General features: G+C 51.7%; 5 protein-coding genes across 5 annotated transcripts; 2 read left to right on the top strand and 3 right to left on the bottom strand.

The window, feature by feature from the left end:
* Window positions 1–292: 292 nt before the first annotated feature.
* Window positions 293–2,471, top strand: yip2 (yippee interacting protein 2). The gene is made up of 5 exons (XM_003740956.2): window positions 293–385; window positions 780–1,078; window positions 1,185–1,414; window positions 1,518–1,929; window positions 2,041–2,471. The coding sequence occupies exons 1-5, from the start codon at window positions 370–372 to the stop codon at window positions 2,275–2,277; spliced, it is 1,194 nt and encodes a 397-aa protein (XP_003741004.1). The 5' UTR covers window positions 293–369; the 3' UTR covers window positions 2,278–2,471.
* Window positions 2,472–2,872: 401 nt separating this feature from the next.
* Window positions 2,873–4,239, bottom strand: RpS2 (ribosomal protein S2). Its single transcript, XM_003740957.1, has 3 exons — window positions 4,211–4,239; window positions 3,375–3,854; window positions 2,873–3,271 (listed from the first exon to the last, which is right to left on the bottom strand). Exons 2-3 carry the CDS (start codon window positions 3,850–3,852, stop codon window positions 2,934–2,936), a joined length of 816 nt encoding a protein of 271 aa, XP_003741005.1. The 5' UTR covers window positions 3,853–3,854; window positions 4,211–4,239; the 3' UTR covers window positions 2,873–2,933.
* Window positions 4,240–4,902: 663 nt separating this feature from the next.
* LOC100898063 (transcription factor IIIA) lies at window positions 4,903–6,640 on the bottom strand. Its single transcript, XM_003740979.1, has 7 exons — window positions 6,334–6,640; window positions 6,138–6,247; window positions 5,822–6,019; window positions 5,531–5,727; window positions 5,347–5,435; window positions 5,089–5,242; window positions 4,903–5,006 (listed from the first exon to the last, which is right to left on the bottom strand). The coding sequence occupies exons 1-7, from the start codon at window positions 6,481–6,483 to the stop codon at window positions 4,903–4,905; spliced, it is 1,002 nt and encodes a 333-aa protein (XP_003741027.1). The 5' UTR covers window positions 6,484–6,640.
* A 293-nt stretch (window positions 6,641–6,933) lies between these two features.
* mRpL43 (mitochondrial ribosomal protein L43) lies at window positions 6,934–7,894 on the top strand. Its single transcript, XM_003740958.1, has 3 exons — window positions 6,934–7,126; window positions 7,279–7,413; window positions 7,533–7,894. Exons 1-3 carry the CDS (start codon window positions 6,972–6,974, stop codon window positions 7,807–7,809), a joined length of 567 nt encoding a protein of 188 aa, XP_003741006.1. The 5' UTR covers window positions 6,934–6,971; the 3' UTR covers window positions 7,810–7,894.
* Window positions 7,895–8,978: 1,084 nt separating this feature from the next.
* Window positions 8,979–20,426, bottom strand: stan (Protocadherin-like wing polarity protein stan). The gene is made up of 25 exons (XM_029110797.1): window positions 20,269–20,426; window positions 19,383–20,175; window positions 19,126–19,284; window positions 18,731–18,949; window positions 18,435–18,584; window positions 18,008–18,334; window positions 17,789–17,902; window positions 17,518–17,689; window positions 17,207–17,350; window positions 15,479–17,101; window positions 15,124–15,353; window positions 14,701–15,018; window positions 14,473–14,598; window positions 13,942–14,312; window positions 11,936–13,849; window positions 11,649–11,802; window positions 11,345–11,558; window positions 11,076–11,214; window positions 10,731–10,973; window positions 10,386–10,589; window positions 10,070–10,280; window positions 9,827–9,939; window positions 9,425–9,714; window positions 9,151–9,330; window positions 8,979–9,046 (listed from the first exon to the last, which is right to left on the bottom strand). Exons 1-25 carry the CDS (start codon window positions 20,424–20,426, stop codon window positions 8,979–8,981), a joined length of 8,634 nt encoding a protein of 2,877 aa, XP_028966630.1.
* Window positions 20,427–21,263: the final 837 nt, after the last annotated feature.

Consider the following 21,263-nt stretch of genomic DNA (forward strand, 5'->3'; position numbering starts at 1 on the left):
TGGGGATAGTTTCCGCGCGTTTCCGGAATCGATGATTGGCGGGCGGTCTGGAGAATAAACGTCAGCGTCTAGCGCTACGAATCCTCCATCGACGCCAGCGAGCGCTAGCCCCCTCCTGGAATCCTGACATGAAAGGCGAATAGGTGCAGATCTCCTCGGTTTCGTCAAAGATGGCACTGCCATTTTTCCCGGCGCGCCGGCGCCTCAACAACATCCAGCAGGAAACCTCCTCTCCTGTGACCGCTATGGTGTGGCCTCTTGCGCGAGTGACGTAGAACTCTCCCAGTCGCGACAGCCATTCTTTGCGACGAGACCGAGGAAGCAGCACTCTCGTTCAGTCCTGAGGATTACTGTGCAAAATTTTCCATCATGTCATTGGTTAGAGGTACGGATGAGATGGCTCCTTCGATTATGTCTCGAACGCGGATCCGAGACATCGGCGACTCGTCCAGGCTGAGCCGATTCGCCGGGGCTGTTCGGCCGTGAAATTATCGATAGAATTATCTGTCCTGCTTGTTGACGTAGCGCCTTTTTTCAAGTCGACGATCTTCGTTCACGAGCGAGCTCGTCCTGTCTGGATCTGTTTGTTCTCGTTCTTCCACCAAGCTTCTTCTAGCGCCTGCCTTTCGTAGTTTCGTTCTCCGCTGTTGAGACTTCCGAGAAGATTTGAACTCCCAATACAATCGATCATGTCTTCCTCCTGTGCCGCTCCCATAGCTGGATGGCGGTCGGCCTCGGGAGCTCTCATAACGCGATCAGTGAGCCCCCGATTCGAACAGGTGTTTTCATCGTGGGTGCCAAGAGAACCCCCTTCGGCGCCATGGGGGGCAAACTCAAGGACTGGACCCCGACCGATCTTTCGGTCGCTGCTTCGAAAGCTGCCATCGCGCAGGCAGGTGTCGATCCCAAGAACATCGACACTTGTGTCGCTGGAATTATCAACCAGATCGCAGCGAAAGACTCCGCTTACTGCTCTCGACACACAGCCCTCAAAGTTGGAATGCTGGAGCACACACCTGCGCTGAATATCAACAGAATGTGCGGTTCCGGCTTCCAGGCTTGCGTCAATGTCGCGCAGGTAAAATCATCTGGTTCAAGATATTGGTGACAAGCGGAGCTCTCGGAAATTCCGAGAGATATTTTTCATCTTCGAATAAATATGCGCCGATCTCCATCCGTTTCAGGAAATCATGTTGGGAAACGCACAGATCGGTCTGGCAGTTGGGACTGAAAACATGTCGATGTCGCCTTTCGTTTTGCGGGGCGCTCGATTCGGGATCCGCTTCGGGACCGAACCTCCCCTCGAGTGTTCGCTGTCGGCAACGTTGACGGATCAGTATTGCAAGCTGCCCATGGCTCTCACCGCAGAGAAACTCGCCGAAAAGTACTCGGTATCCCGAAAAGACGTTGATCAGTAAGTTAGCCCCACCGGCGAGCTCCTCGATTCTGGAATATCTTTCGTGTTCCCCAGTCCGATTCTGATTCCTACGGAGATTGATTACCTTCACGCTCCGCAGGTTCGCACTCACTTCGCAACAGCGCTGGGCACAGGCTCAAGCGAACCATCGATTCAAGGATGAAATGGTGCCTTTGGACGTTAAAGTGAAAGGAAAAATGGAATCGATGGACATCGATGAGCATCCGAAACCGAAAACCACCATTGAGATTTTGGAGAAGCTCCCGTCACTCTTCAAGAAAGACGGCACGGTGACTGCTGGAAACGCTTCTGGCATCTGCGACGGAGCAGGAGCGATCCTTCTGGCTAGCGAGGAGGCTGTCAAGAAACACGGCCTGAAACCCCTTGCGCGTCTCGTCGGATATTCCTACGTCGGCGTCGATCCCTCCATCATGGGCATTGGACCAGCCCCGGCGATCCGCGCCCTCTGCGACAAAACCGGCATCAAGCAACAGAATGTAGACCTCTTCGAGGTAGGACTGGCTTCGACGTTCGAATAACAGACGTCTCCCTCATCGATCTAGTTGCTCGACGTTCGATTCGTCCATCCCAGTCCTACGAGTGATGTTCCGATATCGTTTCAGATCAATGAGGCTTTTGCGTCTCAATTCCTGGCAGTGCAGAAGGACCTCGCTCTCGACCTCGGCAATGTGAACGTGAACGGAGGAGCGATCGCTCTCGGACATCCCGTGGGAGCTTCGGGCGCTCGAATCATCGCTAACCTCGTCTACGAGCTGAAGGCTCGGCAGAAGAAAACTGCTATCGGATCGGCTTGTATCGGGGGTGGCCAAGGAATCGCGGTCATGATCGAGAACTGTTGAGTGACTGCGGATCGTGAATGAAGATGTGTCGTTCAAATGACTAGCGAAGACTGATGCTATCGCTGACACTCTGAGCAGGCCTGGGGAGAATTTCCCGAAAGAAGAGGCATCGATCTCGGATAAGGACTGGAATCTGTTTTCCATACGATAGAGGAGTTTTCGAGAGAATAAAGTTTTTTTTTCTCCTTTCTTAAGCTCTTTTGAACACCAGAATGATTCTGGTCTTCTAAGGATCGAAGGGAATGCCTAAAGTTTTGAGTATTCCCGAGAGAGGTTCGGCGCTCGGAGAGCTATCGACTGTGGGATATTTTCCCGAGAAGCGAAGATTCCGTCGTCGAAAGCATCAAGCGTTCATCAACCTTGCCTCGATCACTCCCCATGACGATCCGACGATCCTGGGATCCCCCTGGATCGAAAATCTAAGGAGTCACATGACGATTTCGGGGACACCGCTATCTTATCAATCCCTTTCTTAACCTTCGCACCCATGGATACTTCCACCTACTCGTCACTCTCGAAGTGCCAGGGAGCGCATGCGATTGTCGCTTTGGACCTCGATCCCTAGCAGTATAATGACTCGAATAATGAGGAGAAATGTTGCTTTCGAAGCAGACGAGTTTATTCACCGGTCAGTTCAATCGACGAGCGAAGGGAACTTATTCGTTCGAATAATGAGCGTGAGCCCTGTTCGCGTTCGACAGATGGTCGGTATGCACTTGGTAAGGCGTTTTGCTCAACTGCTGATCGGCCCAAAGATCGGGGGTCAGATAGGAGTACGTCTGCTGGATAGCCAGATAGGTGGCTTTGGCGAAGTTTCCGAGGGTACAGGTCGAACCCCGAGCCTGGGTGTAGCAATCATCGATACCAGCCATCTGCAGGAGTTTCTTCGGTACGGGAGCAGACACGATGCCAGTTCCGCGCGGGGCGGGAATCAGCTTCACGCTAACGGATCCGCACTTGCCGGAAACCTTGCAAGGCACGGTGTGGGGCTTTCCTGGAAAGAGATCGGTCCCGAGTCAGAAACGATGTTGGGTTTTCTCGCAGTGCGGGATCGATGGGAACCGTTCCTCGCTCCCGACTCCGTCGAGTTCACTCACCGATCTTGTTTCCCCAATATCCTCGTCTGACTGGGATGACGGACAGTTTTGCGAGCACGATGGCTCCGCGGATAGCGGTGGCGACTTCTTTGGAGCACTTCACACCGAGACCGACATGTCCATTGTAGTCACCGATAGCAACGAATGCCTTGAAACGGGTCCTCTGACCGGCACGGGTCTGCTTCTGGACGGGCATGATCTTCAAAACGTCGTCCTTCAGGGAGGTGCCGAGGAAAGTGTCGATTATCTCGAATTCCTTGATGGGATAGGCATAAGGATAGATCTCCTCGAGGGTCTTCAGCTTCCCGTCTTTGACCAAACGGCCCAATTTCGTCACGGGTTGCCATTCCTTCTCGCCCTCCTTGCCCCCTCGACGACCTCCACGGCCGCGTCCGCGGCCACGTCCACGACCACCTCGTCCACCACGACCGAATCCCTGACGAAAACCACCACGACCGGCAGGAGCTGCATCCGCCATTGCTGAAAGCGGAAAATTTGGTTCGTGATCAAGACGTCGATTGAGCGACACGCGAGGAGGTTCGGCCCCTCACGGGAGATCCGAATTCCTGTGTGATTGGAGCGAGCGCTCCTTAGATTCGTCTCCAAAGAACTTGAAAGTGAGCATCGGAATCCTAAGTTGCGGCGTCCGTCTTGCCACGTGTTCTACGACTCGGCCCTAGATTTTCGGGGAATTTCCCGCATTACAGCCTTCGACACCCATTGGAGGCTAGCCCAGGGTCTCGGTGATATAATTCATGGCATGTGCCTGAGAATCTTTGATTTCTCATCAGAGAAAAACATAATCATTTCAGCGCAAGACCGGAGCAGATACTCACTCGACTCTTCTTCAAACCAAAAGGACCGCAGCGGTGGTTTCGAACTGGGACAATCCCGCTGTCTCGGCGGTGGGAGAGGGTCGGAGAGGCGGCTAATTTCGAATCACGGTCCGCGATTTGTGTATAGTGCGCGGTGGTCGACGCGACTCGAGGGTGATCCGTGAATTTTCTCTAGATATCATTCTCTTAAATCCCGGGGCCTCATTTGCCGATTTCATCGACGCTCATGTCGGAGAGCCACGGGTTGAACCTCAGCTCATACATGAGCGCGTATACGAAGGATCCGAGACGACCGCTCCCGCTCGATTCTCAAACCCAGGTACCGATCCAGGGAGAATCTCCATTAACATTTTGTCCCTGATCCGTCCCAGCAGGGAACACTTCTTCGCGGGTCGCGACGCGTCCTCGGGGAGAGGGGGGGGATTCGACGCTTGAGCGTATCTATGCATTCTGACTTCCGACACCTTTACGATCGCACTCGATATCTAAGGAAATTCGTCCAAGCACTGAGCGAACAGTAAGGCTGTCCCGGGAACGAATACGAGGGGTAAAGCTAGAGTTTTTTTTATTTTCCATTCCTCGATAAACCACAGTCGCGAGTCTGGTTCGCCGTTTCGATGTGACGGGACCTGCGACTCTTCGACGTGACGATGTCTCTCAGGCGAAGCACTCAAGCAGACCAGGATCGACTTTCACTCTTCAGGGTGGTCGATATCTTTCGAATCAACAGCAGAGAGAAAAACGGCGGCTCTTCTCCGAGGCTTTCCCTTGTCCACTCTCGTTTTCCGCAGGTCCCCTGAAGAGACCCCACCGTGACTCAGAATAGGCGGGATAGTGGCGTAATGACAATCGCCGATCAAACAATTAGAATAACTGACCAGTTTTCGGAGCCTTCCGCTCATATGTTTTGTTCATGCATTTGCGGCCGTGACGTCTCAAGGTCTGCTTGGAACAAAACTCTTTCTGACATTCTGTACACGTGAAACGAACATTTTCATGAGCGGCTTTCTGATGAGCCCGGAGGTTCTTCATCTGGAAAGAGAATCAGCGAGGGAAGTAACCTGAGGCGAGCTGCAGAGGGCAAGGCCCGCAGCACGGAGACTGAAAACGATGAGAGACATGTTCCCCCAAATTACCTCAAAGTAGGACTTTTCGCATTCCGGAAATGGACACACGAAAGCCAAGCGATTGTCCGAATGCGTCTCCATGTGAGCCATGAGGAGAGCTGTATGCAGAGATTTTTTGTCCTCTTTAGATTCTCATGGTTCCCTCTCCCCTGAATTTCTTTTCGCCTTCACAATTCCATGTGATCAAGATTACCGTTTTGCTTGAAGGTTTTATCACATTTGGGACATCGTTTCGCGCTGTGCGTTTCAGCGCTATGTTTCCTGAGAGCCGACCAGGTCGGGAATCTTTGGTTATCGCAACTCTCACACGCGTAGCCCAAGTGGGACTTCTCGTGGGCTTTCAATTTGCTGTGGATGCGATATTCTCTCCCGCAGCCTTCAACCGAACACCTGGATGGGGGGAACCATTTGAGATTCTAGGGCTTCACGAGCTTGTAATGGGGAAGATGCCTCCCCGAGGGATACACGGGGCCGCTCGACTCACTTGAAGGGCATTTCACCCGAATGCAGGGAAGCATGGACTTTCAACTTGTTGTGTTTCGAGAAACTAAGGTGACAGACGGAACACTGGTATCTTGGACCGGCAAGTCTACCGTTGCTTCCGTGGATTTCGGCATGATGCTTCCTGAGAGCATCCTTGGATTGGTAGACTCTTGAGCATCCAGACTCCTGACATTCGAACCTGTGAAGATGAACGAATCAGCTCCTGACTCCATATGTTTGGACATTACAGTTGCCTTCCTCGATGAGCTCGTGCAGCTCTGGCGTTCTACTGAACCTCGTTCGATTGTACAACCTACTTCGCTACGACTTCCGGTTTCGGCTGATGAGCATTAATCACGTGTCTCCTAAGATGCCATGAGCGAGTGTACGATAGAGAGCAGCCCGGAAAGCTGCAGTGGAACGGCCGCTGCGGGAACAATCAATCCAAGTTCATTTCCTCATCCCTTATCGCCCGGTGAATCGAAGAACGGAGAGTATCGATTTGTCGCTCACCTCATTCGTATGAGTTCGGATGTGGAACTCCAAAAAATTATTCTTCACGAAGGTTTTGCCGCATCCTGGAGCGTCACAAACATATTTCCGAGTGTCTTCAAATTTTTCATCGAAAATGAGACTCAAGGAGTTCTTCGTTGCCAAATCCATCGTGCTCGCTGCAGGCCCTCAGGCATAGGATTGGTTGAGATGGACTCAGCCGAGCAAGGGGAGCACTTGTTATCTCTCGGGGCCGCCCCGAGAAGTCACGAAGCTCAATTCGAGTATTTGTGGAATGAAGTCATGGAAAACATGTGTTCGATTTGTTATTATTTTCTTCCCTCTCCCTCTGACGATAATAAACTCTCGCCGGGGAAAATTCGGCTCATTCCGCCCGGAACGGAAGCTTGCCTCCGGGAACATCGAGCGCTCGCCGTGGCTCGGAATCCCTCCGGTGAATATGCCGATTATTGTCCCCCATTTCGCCTGACTCCCGCCATGACCGGGATAGGCACGACGCTTGACGCATCTCTTCCCTCTGGTCGATTCATCGGAGCGCCGACGCGCCATTGAACATGCTGTACCGTCACCGAAGCTTCTATGGGTCAACTGTAGCAATGATGGGCCGCCGGTGGTATGCGCGATGGGAGAGAAAATGAATGTTGTGGATAATCAGTGAAAATCGCGCAGAGTGTTCGACAATGAATCATTATAAACCAGGCTTTTTCCTCAAGGAGGGCTTCAATAATGGCATGCTGCAACATGTGCCAAGCCTGGCTCGACTCACCTTCAAGTTTTGCAAATCACACGGATCGTGAGTGTTCACACAACGAGTTCCCGAAGAAAATCTCTCAAAATATCCTATCTATCTATGAATGTGTCCATTCTTTCATTCTCCCCGTATACGGAATATTCGGAGGGTCCCCCTGAGCAAGCCCAGCCGGCCTGAACTCTATTGCTTGGCAGGTCGAGATTCATGAGAGAGTACATCGAAAGTGAGATCATGGACCTCGCGAGACAGTGTCCGACCGCCGTGATCTATCTGAAACCGCGGAGACATCGGGATCCAGTCGTTGTCGCAGAATACATCAATGGTCATAAGTGAGTCTCGAGAGGGAATATCGGAGATCTGATCCGTCAGGCACGAATGTCAACTCCCAACATCAGATTGCTCATTCGAGCCATGGAGATTACATACAGTCGCTCATTCCGATTCCCAGGGAGGAACTCCGCTGCAATCCGTTTTCGAAACAGGAGCTCATCAGATGGATTAACCTCATGACTACGACATCGGGGAGGCCGTCTAACCAGAAGCTGCTGAAATACTCAGCGACGAGCTCAATTTCCATACAAGGACCGTGGAACCCGTGGGTGTACAAACCAACGGAAGAAAACTTGGAGGAACTGCCATCCGAGAGACTTTCAGCTGCTAAGGCGACATACCCGACTGCCACTGAGCGGGTTCTCGACATGGTGAAAACCTCCCAGCCCCGGTGATAGCCCCTAGTTGACGAATTCATTCGACGGTCGGCGTCGAGTTGTAGTGAGGAACCAATAAAGAAGGGCGAATATATATTCCTGAGCAGATAATACCTATGTCCAGTCACTCAGCCTTCTTCAGAGCCTTGGCCGCAGATTCCCCTCCTGGGAATCGCGGATCGCCACATGGGTCAAGGTCCGCTCGTCATTCAGTCTCATGAATAGATTCGTATTCGAGTGTTCTCTCGTCCACAGTCAATAATTTATTCAAACCAGAACCATACTCCCATGCTTTTCAGCAGGTATCGAAGACATTTCATAGAAGAATCTCAGGGGAAAATGTCTCCCGCCTCATCCGCTCTCTTTATATGTATGTACATAGCTGTCAAAGATCACAAGTCCGGCAGATATATCCCGATAATTACAAGTTAAATTCCCCTCACAACCCTTGTCCACGGCGATTTTCCGCGTTTCGCGTCGGGTGCGCCGGATCGCCAGCTCCCCTCGACCGATGCGATTGTTCGATGGGAAAGAGCTGCGCTTTCCCGTAGAGCATACGAGGATGGAATAATATCAAGAAGACTTTACATTTGTTGGCATCATTTCCTCGTTCACTTTCCTCTAGTTGGACGCTTCAATTGTGGTCAAGTCGAAAAGATGGCAGTTCTTTGTTCCTTAGATCTAGTCACACAGGCGAGCTGAGCGCACGAAGTCTTGGCAAAATACAATATGTGCAGTGATGTTCCGTGCCTAAATTCCAATTCGAAAATCTAATCTACGAAACGGCAAGCCATCCTCATCAGGACGGGTGTGTGTAAGAAAGCGACTCTAGCACCATTGCTTCGTCTTGCACCCAAATCCTCATCCCAGACATCTGGGCCGATGACCGATAGGCCGACCAAGTCAGCCTTTCGGGAATTCATTCCCTTCGCGAAGTTCCTTGTGAGTAGAGTTCGACCGATCGTCCCGGAACTTGCAAATCAGCTTTGGGGGAGGATTGAGTGACTTCTCGGAAATCCTATGCTGGGGGCCTATGAACATTCCACTTACAAAAATACTTTTCCATTCACACGTCAGACGGAAGTTTCGCCTTTCCTGCAAGGGGGGGGTAAAGGTTCAGAACAACGAACGTCTAGCGATCTCGGGTGACTTATACTGACAGCGAGGCAATTCTCGAAATGGGGTGCTCACCCGTAGTTCGGTGGCGAACTCTCATCGATATAGCTAACATCGGCATTGTCGCTCACGGTTCCAGCTGGAATAATTTCATCGGGTCAATCATCAATCGAAGCATCGAACGAGCTTTCGGTCGAGTTGCAAAAAGCATCCGGACGAGGCGTCGAGGCGTATTCTACTCACCGTTCGGGCTCGTATTATCACTAAGGAGCATCGTGTTCGTCAGGGGGAGGGTAGCCATTCTCGAAAGACTGCCTGACACATCGCCGTAACCTCCGTATTCATTCGTCGCAGCCTCCGGTGCCCTATAATTTTCCGGGCTGCCGTCGTTGGATTGGGAACCCGATTGGTGATCTGTCTTCTCTGCGGATGAGCGGAAGGAATCAGCTTAAGGCGTCCGGGAGCGGAGCAGACGGAATAAAAAGCTCGGAAGATTTCAGAAACGGATTATACGAACCTTCCTCGCCCTCGCATTCTGAATATTCGTCAGAATTGACCTCATCTTCCTCTTCTTCCATATAGGTCATGGTGTCCTTATCGGAAGAATGACTCGAAGCGAGGTCCATACTCTCCTGGTCGATCGATTGGAGATCTTCCTGGGAGTACTTCGAGACGCGGGAACCACTGTCTTCGCTCGGTGTCTCCAAAACCTTACTACGGGATTTGCTCTTCTTATTCTTATGATGATGATGGTGGTGATGATGATGGTGGGCAGGCACAGTAGCGGAAGAAGCGAACGAGGAAGACCTGCGGAGAGCACATCATTACACTAGGTCTGTGTTATGGAATGAATTTGTATGAGCCATGTATGCAAGTCCGCCGTTCTTTCAAGTTTTCGATCCGTCGTTGTCGATTTTACCTGTGAGTGGTCGATCTCGACGTAGTTGAATAAGCCCCCATTATGACATGTCGTCGCTGTAACGTTCCGTGGACGCTCAAATCCAAATTTCGGCCATAGGAGAGGGCGGAGCGCTGGAACAAGACAGCTCATTCATGAGACAGGGCTCGAAGAGCATCAGGATCCTTTGTTTGAAACTCCTTCCTTTCAGCCAAGCGTTTATCGATTGGTAGAATTCTCGGAATTCTCCGCATGGTCACTCACCGAAGATGAGAGCGCGGCACCCCCGCCCGAGCCGCCGTAGTAGGCGAGCAAGCATTTACGTCTGCCGCGGAGCATTTCCCAGAGGTTTTGGCGTACTCTCGCATTGAGGATACACTGACAGAGGAAGACGACAATCGCCGTCACTGGTGTGCAGACGCTGAACACAATCCAACCGTTGGCTACTCCTCCAGCCGCCAACATGGAGCTTATCCTGGAAAATACGTCGGAGGCTCAGAATCGTTACACAACGGAGGAATTTTCCGTGGAATCCCCCATGAGGTATACTGGGGATCAGGTTTGAATCGCGATCGCTTACCAGAAGACGACGATGACGGGTAGTTGGCACATCGAAAGCCACAACAGGAAACGTATGTTTCCGAAATCTGATATCAGATCAACTCCCTGGACGCGGATCGATGCCATGACAGAGGCCGAGGTCAGAAGTAGAGCTGCTCCAATCAGGGTGACGATCGGAGCAACTTGCGACCAGATTAGTGATTCCGAAACCGAGACCCAGCACCTGTGAACGAAGATTCCTCATTGAAATCGTATCAAGATGCAGATACGAAGCATTATCAGGGCACCGTCGACGGAATTTTGAAGACGGAATCCTGCGGGTCGAGCGATGGATCATTTCGATAGCAGGAAGATTCGAACTCACAGGTTGTGTCCGGCGTACAACTCCGCCTTGATTCCAAGGGTGAGCGCTACGATTAGAGCCGGTCCTCCGTATGCCATGCTGATGTAGAACTTCATTGAACCGTGGTTGATATCTTTCATTTCGGTGAGCATTCGGTATATGTGAAGAAGGTCGATCAGAAGCCACGAAAACACGCATAACCATGAATAATGTAAGCAGATCGCCGTCAATTTACAGAAATATTGAGAAGGTGGCGAATGAGATCTGCAAAAAGAATCGAATGTCATTCGGAGATTCTCCCGTGAAAACTTCATCAGGATCAGCGAGCATCCAAATATTCGGAATAGAAAGGCAATGAGAGCTCACCTTATACCGACGAGTGATATCAAGTATACTATGAGAAGGCACAGAATTATGTTTATGTGGATTGCATGAGAATTCGTAGAATAGCCTCCACTAGCTATGGTCAGGGCAATCAGAAGTACAACGGTAGTTGTCAATAGAGCTGGAACCAGAAATTCGGAAAGTCGTACGCTGAACAGGTTATAGAGGGCTGAGTGAGCGATCTCAGCGGAGCCTCGTCGCTAAGGAAGAATTTCTACGCTGCGACGCAACGAAACAATCACTCTACTAACCGATCGAGAACATGAGAGAAACACTGGAGCCCAGCTCTTGGCTGTAGGAGATCTGGGTCCGAGCCAAGGCGAACGAGTCTTCCGTGAGCACCGCGAAGAGCGAGAGGTGATCGCAAGAGCAGTTCACGAAATTCGCCCCGACGGCTTCCACTCGACATCCGCGGGCGGACCATTTCCCATAGCCGCTCGATGGTGAGACGTACCAGTACACGCACTGAGGAGGAGAAGAATGCCGGTTGACCGTAGTCTATTCCACTGTCGGTTTTTGCTCTGGGAGGAGAAAAGTCTCTGACGCCAAGCTCACCTGAGGGTTCCTCGGATATCTTCCAGTGAGACTGGGGAACTTGATGTGGACCCTGTTCTCTCCACTGAACTGATCGATGATCGAGAATTTCGAATCCGATTTCGCTAAGACCACCGAGACGATGGCACTGCTGACCGAAACGCCCAGAGCGTGGCTGAAAGTGGCGAATTCAAACAAATGAGAAAGAGTCGAAAAAATACACTTCGATGATAACCATCGATGTCGGGGGTGAATAATTATTTGAACCGATCCTCCGTCTTCTCTCGCTCGAGCCTGAGCTGACTTACTTGATGGTTGAGTCGTACATGAGAGGATAGAGGACGCTCGCGTCCTTGAAGGCAAGCACAGAGAACAGGACCTTACTGTCGTTCCCATAGGTGTCCAGTGACAGGGTCCCCAACGGAATGCCGACGTTCGGGAACCACGGCCCGAGATTTTGCAGGGGAATATTGTTGAATTTAGGCAATTGAAGAAGATCCAGCGTTTTCTGCCCAGTCGTAATCTTCTGGATGTGACGCGACGTGGTATTGTTCAGACGCAGGTCGCGGTACGATGCTTGATCGACAGTGAAAACCGTATCGTTAAAATTGAGCATGAAGGGCGACGTGAACGTATCCTCCATGTTGCCCAGGATTGTTCTGGCGTAGCTCTCGAAACGGAGCAGAAGTCTCTCGAGGCGAAGGTTCACAGGAACTCGTTGCCATTCGGGCGAGAATCTCGCCTTGACCACGGTGGCGAGACTGTTGAAGAGGTATTTCATGAAATGTCGGTCTTGCGTGTGGCTCAAGTTGAAGCCGCTCTGCTGCACTTCGAATTCCGTTATGAGTGTGAGGACTTGCGATATGGTCCGAACGTCCGTGCCGTACAGTATGCCCCCGTTGTTCTCGAGACTTCTGCGCACAGCATCGTCCATTTCCCGAGCCAAGCGACGGGAATTGTGCGACCTCAGTTGGATATTCGATTTTTCGATGATGTTCAGTTCCTCGCTGAGTGGGACGAGTGGATCCGAGATGCAGTGGAAAAGATCCGGCTGATGCCAGCCCTCGTTCGCGTCACAGAACCGCGAGCATTTACCCTGAGACTGGGCAGGACAAACGCTCGAGGCTTCGATACCGAGCGAAGTTCTCGGCCACCAGACACGCGAGTGCATCGCGCGAGGACAGCCGTCGTAAATGACCAGGCATCCCCTCAGTGTGACCTCGGCGAACTCATTCGAACAGCTGTCGCAATGCTTGCCGATCACTCCCTCCCGACAATTACATTGCCCGGTGATCGAATCGCATTGCTGACCGTGTGATCCGGCAGCGTAACAGTTACATGGGAGGCAGGTACTCTGCTCGGGGGTGTAGTAGTAATTCTCTTCGCAGAAACATTCTCCAGTTGTCTTGTTGCAGTTCGAGCTGTAGCCTTTGTGCACGTCGCAGGTGCAAGGCCCACAGAACGGAGGGGTGCCCCACCAATTGATTGGGCAGTGATCGATCATTGTCATTTCGCATCTTTCGCCGTAATGGTTCGCATCGCACAGACACTGATAGCCGCGCTCGAGCTTCGACGCGGTCACGCAGCTCGAGGTCGTGTTGTGCTCGCACGGATTCAGAGAGCAGATCGGAAGGCACTGACTCCCTACGTAGCCGGGTTTGCAGATACATTTGAAGCCTTCGAAAACGTTGCTGCAACTCGAGGTATCGGGGCATGGATTCGACGCGCAAGCGTCCTCGATCACGCAGCCTCTGAACACGTTCCTCTCCGAGGATGGCTCTCTGTAAGCTTGATCTTTCTGGTTTCCCACACGGATGTTCTCCATGCAGCCCTTGAACGAGGGGTATTCACCGCTCTCGTGTCCGCCCACCCAAACGTCCCCGATATAGTGCGCCGCCGGACTCTGGTGGATGTGTTTTTCCTGCTTGTAGTGGTTGCCGTCGACAGACAAGCTGAATATGTTCGCGTTCCAGGTAGCTTGTATCCGGTGCCATTCTCCGTCGGCCACAGACGAATGCGGCACTGAAACGTGAACGTCATCGACGGACGCCATGGCCGTTCCGTTGATCACCTGGAGCAGGAATCTACTGGCGCTCCCGCCAAGTTGAACCAGCATCAGGAGCCCGTTCCTCTGCTTGCTTCTCATCGATACCTTGACCACCCAAGGTATATCGATCGGTCTGAGAGAGAACTTGAACATGAGATGACCATCCCCGTGGAACCTGAATGAGGAAAAGGAGAAGATTTGGTTGTTGATCCCTTGACGCTCGAATGAGTTCGCTCCAGCGAGTAGACTAATTCGTATAGCACCAACCTGTATGGCTCAACACGGTCCTGGCACTCCGGGCCACCATAACCGTCTGTGCAACGACATTTGTAACCACTCCACGATTCCACGCAAGTTCCCCCGTTCTGGCAAGGATCGATGTGGCAGAAGCCTCTTCGCGAGGGACAGCCGGCGATAGTGAGATTGTTGGCGACAAAATGATTGAGATCCACGAGCTCATGATCGATGTAGAAGTCTCGGATGCAGCCGACAAAGTCTCGGTTCTGCACCGGGAAGCTCGATCGAATCTGGGGAAGGCCTCCGAGCTGCAGCGGACCCGTGAGATCGAGGAATCGGTAGCAGCTTTCCATGAAGTCCTCACATCTACGCTCGAGCTTTAGCTGACCGCGAGTCGCACACTGAAATTTTCGAAGAAAAAAAATTAAAATCCGTAAAATCAAAATAATGGTTTGAATGACCATATGCGTGATTCTCGGCCAAGTATGAGTATTCCCGCAGGTTGAGTACGTATTTTCCTCGATCAGAGGTTGGCTCTATTCATCTGGACCCGGATCTCACCTGATAGTTTTCATCGTTACCGAGTCTTTCGGCAACGACAGGATCACAGCCGTCGACGGCTAACGAAACACTTCTTTCATGATAGGAGACCGATACCGTGTGCCAATTACCATCGTTGAGACCGGGCTGGAAAAAAGGAACGGATTGTTACAAAATGATCAGGGTTCAAGATACCGTCTTTTCGCAAGAGATCCCCGGCTACCAGAAACCAGTGGAGGGAGAAAGTACCTTGACTGCGGTGACGGCAGTCGCGCGGTCGCCACCGGTGGAGAAGCTGAAGACGAGTTGGCCATCGACGAGCTCGATCGCGATGAAATCGTTCTTATCGTCGTATCTGCCGTTGTATAGAAGGAGCCCGTTCTGGTTGGGGGTGGCGAACGAGATCTTCAACGAGAACCTGTGACGTTTCTGCAGAGCTGGGAAGGTCACGTAGGTGCCTCTCTGGGGTAAACTCCGGCCTCTGAGTCTACACATGTCGTCGAGCGTCGCATCACTCGCTGTACAGCGTTGCGCGCCTCCGGCCGAAGTGTTCGTTTTCCCAGCGACCTGTAGAATAATCAGAGCTCGAAAACGGACCAAATGGCTCGGGAATTGATTCGGCAGGGATGGCTACCGCAAGAACTGAATTCGGCTGACCCGTTCGAAGTCTACCTCGCAATTTTTCCCGTGGAAGTTGTTGACGCACTCGCAGAAGTAGCCGCCTTCCGTTTGAACGCAGAAACCTCCATTACGGCATGGGCTAGAGTAACAGAAGTTGACATCGGTATCGCAGTCGAATCTGTGTTTCATCCCCGTGAAGCCGACAGGACAAACGCATTGAAAGGTGTTGGAAGGCCGTATCGGGCGGAATAGGATCCTGTCAGAAGCGATGAAGTCTCCGGCTTCCTGCAGAAAAACAATGGCGGTTGGTGGTGGCGGTCCCCGATGCTCCGGAGTTCCAGACCGAGCGTGTCAATTACGGACCCAGTGGCAAAATATAACAACACGTCGATTCAGGACTCTGTACTTGCCTTGAAACGGTGCACCGCCTGACATTTCTCGAAGTTCAAGCACGGCTCGATCGAGCAAGGATAATCGTCGAAGGGGAGCACCATGATATCGCTCAAGCGCTGCAGGGTACTCCTCCCGAGATACATTCTTTCTTGGATGTATTGCTGGCTGTAGAGGTCGTCATGAGCTCGATCTTTCACCGCGGAAAACGAAACGTTCAGCACATCGGGCGTATCTTGCTGGATATTGAACAGATATATGTTTTCCTTGGGACACGGGACGATCGCACTCAGAGCCGAGAGGAACGAATCGAACGAAGGCGACAGGAATTTCTGCATCGTCATGTCTTGCAGACGGACAGTGATCGAATTGTTCAGCATGTCTTCCGAGATCCATCTGACATGGAGTTTGCAGGTTGCCGACACCTCATTGATTCCGTCGAAAACGGACACTTGGAACTCGGCATCGATCGGCACATCCGTGTTCAGATTCGGCGAAAGTTTCAGTTCTCCTGACGTTTCGTTCAAGATGAGGAGATTCGCCCTGTTGCCGGTCGTGAATTTATATTGAAGGTTGTCGTTGACATCGGGATCGGTGGCGGGTATTTTTCCGATTGTTCCGATTGGGAAGAAATTTTTGAAGTTGTTGAACACAACCAAGAAATTCTTGAGGACCGGTGCGTTGTCGTTGATATCTGTGACCCAGATCTCGACCTGGGCGTCGGTCCTCAAGGGGGGACTCGAAGCCCTCACCGAGAATATATATCTTTTCTTGGAGCTTTCGTAATCGAACTCGAGCCGGCTGACTATGTCGACCGGACCGGACGCTTTCGTTATCAGCGAGAAACTCTCGGCGTCTGGTCCTCCCACAATAGTGTACGTGACGACAGCGTTTGGACCTTCGTCCGGGTCCTTGGCTTCGATCGTGCCGATGACGGACCCCAACGGAACGTTCTCCGGGACGAATATCTGTATCCTATCCGAATCGAATCTTGGGGGCGAATCGTTGATGTCCTCGACGAAAACCGTTATGGGAACCGTTGTCGACATTTGAGGACTTCCTCGGTCGACCGCGACAGCTTTCAGATGATAGGTCGCAACCGCCTCGCGATCGAGCTGTTTGGCCGTTCGGACGAGACCGGATGTCGGATCGATGCTGAAAGCTCCCTGGCCGTCGTCGCCACCGGTGAAAGTGTAGCGAACTTGCGCATTCAAACCCTGATCCTCGTCCAAGGCTGAAACCTGGACGATCGAGGTTCCGAGAAGAGCGTCCTCCGACACGTCACTGGTGTACGAGGCCATAGCGAATTTTGGCGCGTTATCGTTTACGTCGATGACTTCGATTTCTACGCTCGTGCTGTCTGAAAGCGGCGGTCTGCCATCGTCCTGAGCTGTGATCACCAGGGTATATCCGGAAACGCTTTCGCGATCCAGAGGCAAGGATGTCACTATCGCGCCCGTCGTGGGCTCGATTTTGAAAGCGTTCACCGCGTCTTCGAGCGTGTAGGTTACGCGGGCGTTATCGCCGACGTCGTTGTCAATCGCCTCAATCACGAGTACCGTGGTTCCGACCGGTATATCTTCGAATACCGATGCTGTATACGGGGTTTTCACAAAAGTTGGTCGGTGATTGTTGGCATCTGTGGAGGGAAAGGATGTGAGCCCTGGTCTAGGTTCGGGAACCGAGAAAGTACTCAAGAAGATTTCCACCAGCTGGCGAGGGCAGGTATCGACCGATAACTCACCGGTGACGTTGATATAAAGTGTGGCGGTATCCGTGCGTCCACCGTAGTCCGAAGCTTGGATTGTCAAGGCGAATCTATTCTCTAATTTGAAATCCAGTGGCTGAGCGATGGAAACGATTCCATTACCATTCTGGGAGATTATTCCTGTAATAATCATTCAAGAATAGATTGACGTTCGGCTCATTGCGATATCCCTTCCTACTCGATCCCATGAGCTCGGAATGCAGTATCGATCGCAGGGCTGAAATTATTTCCATCGAGGTCCGAATTTTCGTCGGGATCCGAATTGCGTAGCAGCTGAGGCAACTCACCAAAACGATCACGATGGTTTCCACTAGGAATACTGTATTGTATCCTGCTATCTTTGTCGGGATCTGAAGCATGGACTGTGATAACCGGAGTACCGGGGGGATCTTTTTCGGAGAGCGTAGCATAATAAGACTTCTGCTCGAATGTCGGGTCGTTGTCGTTCACATCTTGGACCTTCGGAGAAATGTCGCTTCATTAGATTGACGCCATTGACTATGGAGGACATAGAGACCTAGGGCGCGGAGGAGCATCCAGGATTTTGAACATTCGCACCTGAAGGACGACGGTAGCCGTCGCGCTTCTCTGAGGCTTTCCGTTATCACGGGCGATCACGAAGAATTTGTAATCTGTTCTATTTTCGTGGTCGAGCAATGTTCGTATTCGGATCTGCAAGGAAAGCCGTTGGAACGCAAATAACTAGAATATTGCGACCCTTCTTTTCCGTCGATCGGGTTTGGATTCTCTGATGTAGGCGCGAGAGCGGTTGCTTACATATCCAGTGTCGGGTTCGATGTACACCGGCAGCGTATCGGAATCGGAGCCGTCGACCGTCAGCAACGAGTACGTGATTTTGGCGTTCTCGGCGGCATCCGTGTCGAACGCTTGTACTTGGATCACGCTGTGGCCTTTCTCGACGTTTTCGGACACGCTCTCGTGAAACTCGGTAGCATAGAATCTTGGATCGTTGTCGTTAATGTCAAGAACATTTACAAGGACATTCGTTGTGTTGGACCTCGATGGAGAACCGCCGTCCTGGACGCGGGCCACCAATCGATAGTTTGTCAGGGTTTCGTAGTCCAGCGGCGATACAGCGCGGATCTGGAATCGATTCGAATCGTGGAGCATTCCCGGAGTAGTTTCCCCGAAAAGAGTTGCCCAATCAGAGTCGTCGGACCAACGAATCGCTCGAGGTACTTACGCTCCCAGTTAGAGGATCTATCGAGAAATGGCCTTGGGTGTTACCCCCGATAATGCTATATCGCAAAGCAGCATTTTCGTTCTCGTCGGCATCGGTAGCCTCGATTCTGGTGATTTCAGGCTTATCGATCCAGCTGATGTTTTCCGGGACCTGGAAAAATCATTTTGGATTGGACGGCGGTATCCCCAGAGGACATGTACTCATATCAGGAGGAATCGGCCGCAGCAAATCTTCCCATCGGACACAGAGAGGTTCTCTCCTATTCTAAAAAAACTTCTGAAGTATCCGCAACCTACCTCGACGCTGTAGGTCCTCTCACTGAACTGGGGATAATTATCGTTGTCGTCCTGGATCACGAGATGCAGTTGCGCAGTGGACGTCAGACGTTTCTGGACCGGAGCTCCGTCTTCAGCTCGGATGATTATCGAATATTCGGGGATCTTCTCGCGATCCAAACTAGCTTTCGTGTATATGACTCCAGATGTCGCATCGATAGCGAATATGTCGGTCGCATCCTGGAGAAGAATATTGTAATCCATTAGTTTAATAATTTAGTTTGTGAAATCGATGTTGGTTTCCTGTCCCGTTCCCTATTCTTCAACACTCGCTTGCTCGATCTCTCGAGAGAGGCTGCGGAATATTTCTGCAAGTACAATTCGCTTCGGGGATGGTGCCTCGCTACGAAACCTACCTGGAGAGAGTATGAGATGACGGCGTTCTGTCCGGCATCGGAGTCCGTCGCCCTTGCGGTGAGAATCGTTGAACCGACGGGACTCGACTCTCGAATGGAGGCCTCGTAATAACCCTGCTCAAAGTGTGGAGCATGGTCGTTCTCGTCGAGCACGCTCACCTGTGGGAGGAAATTCGATATTCAGTCGATCGCGGAGTCGAGAAGAAAATCGTAGGCGACTCTCAATGGATAGTCCGTGATATTCGTGTAAGACTGACCTGGAGCGTCGTCGTTCCGGTTACCGGTGGCAGTTCGAGGTTGTCTACGGCTAAAACTCGTAAATAGTGCGTGGGCATCTGTTCCCTGTCTAAAACTTGAGTCGTCATCACTACTCCGGAGCCCGAATCAATACGGAAGAGGGCATTGCTGCGAGCGTCCAGGGCAGCTTCCAGAGAATATTTCACCGACGGATTAGGATGGCGAACGTTTATGGTATCGACGAGATAGCCCGGATCTTTTCCTTCGGGAACGCTAGTCAAACACATGGTGCTGCTGAATAAGTTGTCCCTATCCGCACTCCGCCGAACGCGCGTCCTATCGTGCGTCCAATAGATCGAGAGTGGAATCACTTCTCCTTTGCAGTCCAGGGATCCACGGAAATTGATTTCCTTCCTCGGGAAACACCTGTCCTCCCCGTGGAAAACTATGTCCTGACCCACGGGCTCGAACTTGAAATGAGATCCTTCACTTGTGTTCAGAAACCGGCATCCCTCAGGAGAGACCTCCCCCAAGCGGACGATTAGCTGAGCTGAACGAAGGCACACTTGGCTATGGCTGTAGCTGCGTAAAGCGAGTTCTATAGATTGCTGGACGGTCGACTCCTTTTTAGATTCGCTTCCGCATCCCTCGAATCGTAGGCGGAATGGTAGAATTAGGTGCGCCTCATTCGAGAATCCGCTCACTTCAAAATCGGCATCCGGACCGTTGTCACACAAATAGCGGTCGCTCAGATGTACGGCTCCTGTTCGATTGTTCACTTCGAGAATTCTTGAGAGCCAAGAGCCGTCGAGCCTGTGGAGGGTAGGGAATCAAGTAATTAGGATCAGAGCCATCATTGAGCGGGGGACTAATCAGGGATCCAGCAAGTCGAGACTGTTTGCCCACCTTCGCGAGAGCGTGAAGGTCAAGTTCAAGGAGGCGAAGCGAATTCCCTCCGAAATTTCGTGGAGCCTACGGTTCTGCTCTTCATTTATCTTAACCGTGAAAGCCGATATGGTGACGGTCACGGAAATCAGGAGCGGTAGAATCCGCAGGATCTTCATCGCGAAGTTCGATTGTCAAACGGAAGGTGCGTGCATGTCACAACCAGAATAGCGTCTCAAACCTCTCCGTTCCCTGGAGAAGAATGCCTCGAGTTAATATGGAGGTGCTGGGAGATCCTCCAATTTCTCTCTCATGTGCGGGTCCAGACAGAAGCTGCGTGCGATACGGACTTCCACTGTATGAACGACGTTTCGAGCTGATGTCGACTGCGTTGAACGCCTGTGTGAAAGTTCCCATCGATCACAATGGCACACGAGCGGTAGCCCAGTTCTCAAGACCGGCGACACTCATTGATTTACGTCTTCGATGAGTCTCAAAACTCAGAATTTAGTTGAGGAACTTCCAAGAACTTCTGCGCAGACTCGAATGTAAGCGAGAAGGTCCGGCCACAGAAGTCTTATAGACAGAAATCCGATGGGCCCATCACGCCCGGTGCCGTACACCTGTCGACCGCCCAGTGGCCGCATGACACGCGGGTGCCGACATCCGCAGTCATGGATATCCATGTTTTCAGATACCCTCTAGTTTTAAAAATTTTGAAGGACGTCCAACATTTCATCAGTGAGGCGTCACCGAATGATCTCTCAGAAATTCTGATTAGCCTTGATGCGATCCATGATATATGCTTGACGGAGACTCCGCATTCGAGTTTTATTTTTAGAATACATCTCTCCGTGACAGTACTCAATGCCGCTGCGCCCGAGTATACGTCAGTTCAATTATTCTAGAGAGGAACGCAAGCGGCTTCGAAATACGTTGGGTCGGTCCGCGTCGTCCACGTCTGTCCGATAGCCAATATAGTATAACGGTCGGTATAGTGCCCGAAGGAGTCAATG

The sequence above is a fragment of the Galendromus occidentalis genome, unplaced genomic scaffold, assembly GCF_000255335.2.
Source record: "Galendromus occidentalis unplaced genomic scaffold, Mocc_1.1 scf7180000077116, whole genome shotgun sequence".
In the NCBI taxonomy this organism is placed as follows: Eukaryota; Metazoa; Arthropoda; class Arachnida; order Mesostigmata; family Phytoseiidae; genus Galendromus; species Galendromus occidentalis.